The 7,500-nt window shown below is 37.4% G+C and overlaps 1 protein-coding gene across 2 annotated transcripts in view; it reads left to right on the forward strand.

The window, feature by feature from the left end:
* Positions 1-5,013, forward strand: part of LOC144975736 (C-type mannose receptor 2-like) — a 26,075-nt gene extending 21,062 nt beyond the window's left edge. For both annotated transcript variants that reach the window (XM_078919931.1, XM_078919932.1), the window contains exons 8-9: positions 1,402-1,540; positions 4,060-5,013. In XM_078919931.1, coding sequence (XP_078776057.1) covers positions 1,402-1,540; positions 4,060-4,412 — 492 coding nt within the window. In that variant the 3' untranslated portion in view covers positions 4,413-5,013. The remainder of the gene's footprint in view (positions 1-1,401; positions 1,541-4,059) is intronic.
* The last annotated feature ends 2,487 nt before the right edge of the window (positions 5,014-7,500 follow it).

The raw sequence follows: 7,500 nt of genomic DNA on the forward strand, positions 1-7,500 counted from the left end.
TTCATTCATATATATATATATATATATATATATATATATATATATATATATATATATATATATATATAATTGTTTTGTTTCTCTTTATTAATGAATGATGGACTCAACACAATCTGGTCATATGTGCGTAAAAAAACTCAGCTCGGAAGATTGTTATAGCGAAATAGAATGTGTGTGAATTTAAAAAAAAGAGGAGAGGGGAGAGATTGATTGATATATATATATATATATATATATATATATATATATATATATATATATATATATATATATAGAGAGAGAGAGAGAGAGAGAGAGAGAGAGAGACACAGAGAGAGAGAAAGACAGAGAGAGTTTCTGGTCGCTCCGAAAATGGCAGTGACTGTTTCCAGGGACGTAACTGTGTCAATTCGTAACATTTGTATGATTACAACGGTTGCGACCCTTTGCAAAGAAATCGAGATTGTATATTATAATATTATTGCCCCAGAGACAAAAAAAAAAAAAAACAAAAAAAAACAAAAAAACCCAAAAACAAACAACAAAAGAAAACAAACAAAACAAACCAAATTTTTGTAAAAAAAGCAAAAAAAAAAAAAAAAAAAAGAAAGAATAACCAAAAAAAAAACAACCCAAAAACAACCAAAAACAAAAACTAAACAAAAAAACAAAAACTAAACAAAACACAACAAAAAAAAAAAAAGGAAACAAAACAAGAAAAAACACAACAACCAATAAACAAAAACAAAGTAAAAAACAAAGCAAAAAAACAAAAACAAAAAAAAACAAAAAAAAACAAAAAACAAAAAACCCCTAACAAAACAACAACAAAAGCCACATATCATACGGAGTTCACGGAGGGCACCGCACCCTTTGCTAGTTCTTTCCTCGTTCCTTCCTCTCCCCTTTGCGTTTAGCATTGGGGAAAAGTTAATTAGAAGCTCCTTGAAGATCTCTCTGAGACGCCTCTTCATCCAATAAAACAAGTTAGTGCTGTTAGTTGAGCTAAGGATTAAACAAAAAATTCACTTTATACTTTACCGAGTATAACATTATATAGTTTTATACTCAATTTCGGATAAAGCTAAATATTTCTTTACAATCAGCAGGTAATAAAGCGAAATAATATAAGTTTCCACTCAAATCATGGAAAAAAAAAAGCAAAAAACCACAAACTGACAAAAAAAAAATTCCAACTTCCCTCACCCCCCCATAATATACCCAAACCAAACCAAACCGAACAAAACAAAACAAAACAAAAAAAACCAACCCCCTCACATGGAATTCATTCAAGATAAAGCCAAAAGTCAATTTTTTATACTCAATTCAGAGTAAAGTCAACAATAATTATTGTATCTACAAACAAACTAGAATATTATTATTATTATATCTAAATCCCGTGTTGCTTTACAAAACTTCCAGGAAAAAGACCAATGGGCTGTCGGGGCCCCTCTACTGTCATCTTTGCTCCCTATGGATTGTGGGTTGACCGTTTATACGGGATCTTTGAAATGGAATGTCACCACTTGCAGTAATCCGCGTCGCTATATGTGTCAAACAGGTATGTACGTTTCCACGCAGTTTTGTCGTAAATTGTTTTAAATCAAATTATGCCCTTCCGCCACGACATCATAAGAAATATGAAGGGATGAATAGAAGAAAGGATGGAATAATGAATGGAAGGATGGATGGTGGGTGGAAAGGTGGATGAATAATGGAAGGATGGACAGAAGAAAGAATGGAAGAAGGATCATTCGAAGGATGGTTGGATGCACGAATGAGTACAAGGATGGATAATGTGGTCGGATGTATGGATGCATGCATGGATGAATAAACGACTGCATGAATAGCTGCATGTCGCACGTATGTATGGGAGATCCCTGCTTGTTTGGATGAAAAACCATAAGGATGGACAGATGGATGCATGTTATTGATAGCATGCACTTGGCTAAGAAGTTCACAACATTGCCATCCGGAAGTATAACAGACCATTACACAAAACTGTGTGTAACTATGAACTTTTATAGTCTGGTTAATACAGTTAGGTGAGAATTACTCATAAACGTGGATGGCAAAAATCAATAATAAAGACCCGAGTGACGTCAACTTCATTCTATCTATACACTCGTATAAAAAAGGGCCATTGTCCATCAATCCTTCATCACTTGGAGACTATTGTCACAGATAAGGAATTCCAACTTCATATTGGTCCTTGTCCGAACCGAAGACTTCAACAAATCGTTCTATCTGTGCGGCTATGTGCTTTCGGATCGGAAGGTCCAGGGTTCGAGCCTCGCGCTCGGCGCAATAGTTGAGTCCTTGGAGAAGGCTCTTTACTCACATTCTCTCACCGTACTCAGGTGTAAAATGAGTACCTGGCCGTTAGCAGCGTTGTCCGTGTCCGAAAAATTGTAATATCGCCTAACAGGAGTCATGTCCCGTCCTACATGTTAAATGTTGCTGTTGACCAGGGACCCCTTGTAAAGCGCGTTGAGCACATAATTTAGTCGATATTGCGCTATATAAATCTCAATTTTATTTTATTTATCTGTTTTGTATTTTGTGTTTGAGATCATCTAAACGCCAATCATAGTTTTATGCACGGAGATGTTCAACGGTCGTCTTTACGCTTGCAAAGTTTAAATCATAATAGGATTCAATAGTCGTAACGTCACTTCCTTCCTAATGACGCATGGTAACTTAGCAACACTGGCTCTAAACTATCGGAACAATGGCGGACGCCCGTATGAAATATTTCTCAGGCGAGCATAAAAGCGTATCCAAATGAAAAAAACCCCATAAATTTGATCATGTTTTGACTTTTACACATTCTGGTCACAAGACATATGAAAAGTTCTAGCTAACTTGAAGAATAAAAAGTAATGATTTTCTTTGTTTAGAACCAAGATGGCCGCCGTTGCCAGGCGGCGTGACATCAGACTACTGAATCCAATTTCTTTTTTAAAGCCAAGATAAGAGTCATTCCAATATTGGGAGAAAGCAAAAAAGTTTTCTTTTTCCTCTCTTACAATGACCACGCTTTTATAGATAGAATACGCTTGGCCAAGGAGTTCACAACATTGCCATCCGGAAGTATAACGGACCAACACATAAACTCTGTGTAACCATGAACTTTTATGGTCTGGTTAATACAGTTCAGTGAGAACAACTCACAAACGCGGATGGCAAAAACAATAACAAAGGCCTGAGTGACGTCATCTTCGAACTATCTATAGAAAGTTCGAAGTTGACGTCACTTGGGTCTTTGTTATTATTTTTTTGCCATCCACGTTTATGAGTAATACTCACTAAAAGGTATTATCCAGACTATAAGAGTTCATGATTACACGTAGTTTTGTGTGTTGGTTCGTTGTACTTCCGGATGGCAATGTTATGAACTTATTAGCCAAGCGCATACTATCTATATGTACGATATTTGTGACTATGAAATTAATTTTTAAATTATAAAATTATGACATTAAGGAACAAGCACCGGTCTTTATCTTTATCTTAATTATTAATTTTTAACATCTAAACCCCCAAACATAATACCGGCTTGAGACGGTTGGTTACATTTCTTGACTTTTTTTCTTTTACTGAGGAGTCTTTTTTGTTGAAAATATATGGTGTTCATTTTTGACACTTGTGCATTGGACATGAAAGAGTTAGGATTAAAAGATAGGAATCATGATATCAGCTCATCATCAAACTTATTTGAGCATTTGTATTGCGAAATACCCACCAAACTTGCCCAAAACGCTTTACAAGGGGTCCCAAGCCAACAGCAACACTTAACTTGACAATATATTTTTGAAAAATATTTTTTGGCTAACAGAGATAATGTTTTTAAAGACCAAGCATTCATTTTACACGTGAGTACGGTGAGCAGAGAATGTTAGTAAAAAACCCATTTCCAATGACTCAGTTATGCGCCGCTCAGAGCGGGACTCGAACCCTGGAACTATCAGCCCTAAGGCGTGTGTCATACCAAAAGACCACCAAATATAGTACTTCAAATCTATGCATCTTTGTAAAACTCTTATTTTTTTTAATTTTATTTTTTTTGCATTTTTCCTGCAGCTCCAGTTCTAAGCGACTTGCAGCCAGTGACAAAAGAATCCATGAGTTTTCTCAGAAATATGACGTCACCACAAAACCAATCGGACAAGTCATACAGTCTATGTCCTTGCAACTGCCAAAGGTTAGACATAAACCCCCCACCGGAAGTCCTGGCCAACATCGTTCTAAAGATTCAAGCTGCACTGATAGTGGAAAAAGAGACACTGTCATCTAAACGCAATAAAAAAATTTCTGCCCAAGACAACCGTTTCGAAAACAGGATAATTGGTTACGTTAGTCTTTGTTTATGTGCCATACCGATTCTTCTGATTTTAGCTTCCGATTTCTTAAGAATAGTTTTCAAGATATATTGAGAAAAAAAAACCAATAATGTGAAATTTTGTGGAGAGTGAAATGTCCACAACGTGTGCTCACAACGTCAAATTTAGAAAATAAGGAGCAGGCACTGGTGTAAGATAAAGATCTGAACAAGTATGTATGGAAGATGCCAGACAAAGCAAGAAAGAAAAATACAAGAAAAAAAACCCATCCCAAAAAATCAGTGGTCATCGATTGGGGATCGAACCTTAGACCTTCTGATTACCGGTCAGACGTGCCACCATTACACTCTTTGTGCTCACTATGCTTCTTCACAAGGGAGTTCCCGATGCATCAGCAAGATTTAACATGAAAAACAAAACATTGTGTTCTTGCAGGCAGCAATTCTACTTTTCCCAGACATCAATACGCTTGAGATTTTGTATAGCGCAATATCCACTAAATGTGGTTTGCAAGAGGTCTCAAGCCAACAGCAACACTCGGCGCCTGTTAGGCGAAATCACACGACAGAGACAACGCCGTTAAAGGCAAAGTACTCATAACTTTGCAGGAGAGAGAGAGAGAGAGAGAGAGAGAGAGAGAGAGAGAGAGAGAGAGAGAGAGATAGAGAGAGAGTGAGAAATAGATGGAGAGAGAGTGAGAAAGAGATGGAGAGAGAGAAAGAGATGGAGAGAGAGAGAGAGAGAGAGAGAGAGAGAGAGAGAGAGAGAGCATCGATTTAATTATTTATGTCACTATTCATTATCATAAAATATTTTTCGATTTAAATAAATTCATTTTTTTAAAAATCCTTTTATTCTCCCTAATGAAAAATGTGTCTTTAGGATCCGTTTCACGGGAAGGTTGGACTAACTTAGACGTCAGCCGATATGGTGAGCCACAAAAGTGAACTAGATGGAGGTTACTTGCTCACTATCAGACGATGCGACGGATATTCGATCACGGTACCAAAAAAACCTTATGCTTTTTGTATATTACAATATCCACTAAACACAAAGGGTCTCTGACAAACAGCAACATGTAATATGTAGAACGAGACATGACGCCTGTTTGGCGATATTACAACGTTTTTTACAACAAAGACAACGCTGTTGACGGTCAGGTACTCGTTTTACCATTAGTACGATGAGAGAATGTCAGTAAAGAGCCTTTTCCAATGACTCAACTATGCGCCGAACGAGACTCGAACCCAGGACTTTCCTATCCGAAAGCGAGTGTCATACCACTAGACCACAACGCCGAAGCAAAGATCATACCACTGAGTCATGCTGCTGCCGCATAAGCAGTCACTCAATTTTACTACATTCAGCACTTGAACTAATGGGCACGAGTGAGTGTTTGAGCCATGTCATGGTATGGGTAAATCCAGCATTACCTTTACCCACGTCTTCAATTCAACGGCACCAGTGTATGAGTCATTTCCTGGTATGGGTAAATCCAACATTACCTTCACCCAAGCCTTAAATTCAACGATACGAGTGTATGAGTCATTTCATGGTATGGGTAAATCCAACATTTACCTTTATCCAAGTCTTTATTCAACGGCACGTGTGTATTAGCCATGTCATGCTATGGGTAAATCCAGCATTATCTACCTTTACCCACGTCTTCAATTCAACGGCATGAGTGTATTATCCATGTCATAGTATGGGTAAATCCAGCATTACCTTTACGCATGTCTTAAATCCAACGTCCGTCCCAGTTTTTCAGCGAGAAGAAAATAGGGAACAAAAGTGTGATGTAAAAAAACCCAAACAAATCGGTTCCAATCTCATTGGACGTGTACACCCTCTCTTCCGGAGGAGTGAACACACATCATATGTAAATAATCCTGTGGTTTCAGAGTGATTGTATCTTTTTTCAAAGTCTAAATATATGCTGGTCGTAAAAAAAAATCATCCATCCTCGCTCTTTTACGTCCTGTAACCTTTAGAATCTACCTATACACCCTGGTATTGAAATGGTTATGACACTTTATGATTCATTTTGTAACCTTTTCATTATTAGTCCTCCGAACTACTGGTTACATACACACTTCCAAGGATTTAGGGACCGGAAAAGAAGAAGGCGTGACGTCATGACTTTTCATCCCTATTAAAAAGCTCTCAGAATTAGTTTTTTTTTCTTTCGATTGTTTGATTTTTGTTTTAAAAAGGTTTTGATTAAACTGAAAGTTGCCTTCAGTTCCAACACCGTCGGAGAATCAGTAGTATATCCTCGTTGTAGCAAATGCAAGCGTTGTTGAGGATGATCAATGAGGGGATAAGTAACAATGATTTCAGAATATTTGTAGCAGCATTATGTCCTTGGGTAAGACACTTAGCACATATTATTTCTCCACTCGATTCAGAATTGACTGATTATCTAATTTTAGGCAGAGATGTATATTGTAAAGATGCCACTGTAGGATGCCCAACAGGTGACTAGTACGGCACGAAATAAAACTTTAGTTCTAAATGACCTTTTAGGAGAATTTAAAAAGAAACCCAGCTTGTCTATATCACAAAGTACTTTCGGATAAATCTAACAACGATCCTGCTTCTTTATCACTGCCGAGTTGGCAGAATGGCTTCACGAAGGTCTACACCGTCACTGGATTCGAACCAGATCACTTTATTTGTGAGTTGTGTGTGTTTACAGGTTGAGCCACCATGCTTCTTAACTCTCTCCTTACCGATCATTTTCAGTATTTTCCCAAAATACCAGGCTTACCCAGCAGAAAAATTGATTCTTTGAACTCCAAAAAGCTCTCTAAAAAACAACACTATGTTGGGACACCGTGGCTCAGCGGTATGGTCTTTGCTTCGAACCCGAAAGGTACCGAGTTCGACTACTCGCCGCGTTGTGTGGCCTTGAGCAAGTCACCTCGCCTTAGCTCACTTTGCGGCGCTGCACTGCGGCTGACGCCTGGGTTATTCCAGTCTTCCCTTGGAATAGACCCTAAAGAAAAATTTCACCTTAGGGATGAATAAAGGGAATTAATTTTTTTATTTTTATTTTTAATAAAACAAAGGTCATTCTTCAAAGTTTGTGATTTACAAAATAAATCCGAATAAGAAAAAATGTTATATTGCGTCACAACAAATGTGACGATTTTGCTCTAGGTGGTAAGGAAAGGGTTAA

The sequence above is a fragment of the Berghia stephanieae genome, chromosome 6, assembly GCF_034508935.2.
Source record: "Berghia stephanieae isolate SIO BIC M18660-M18661 chromosome 6, UCSD_Bste_1.3, whole genome shotgun sequence".
Lineage (NCBI taxonomy): Eukaryota > Metazoa > Mollusca > Gastropoda > Nudibranchia > Aeolidiidae > Berghia > Berghia stephanieae.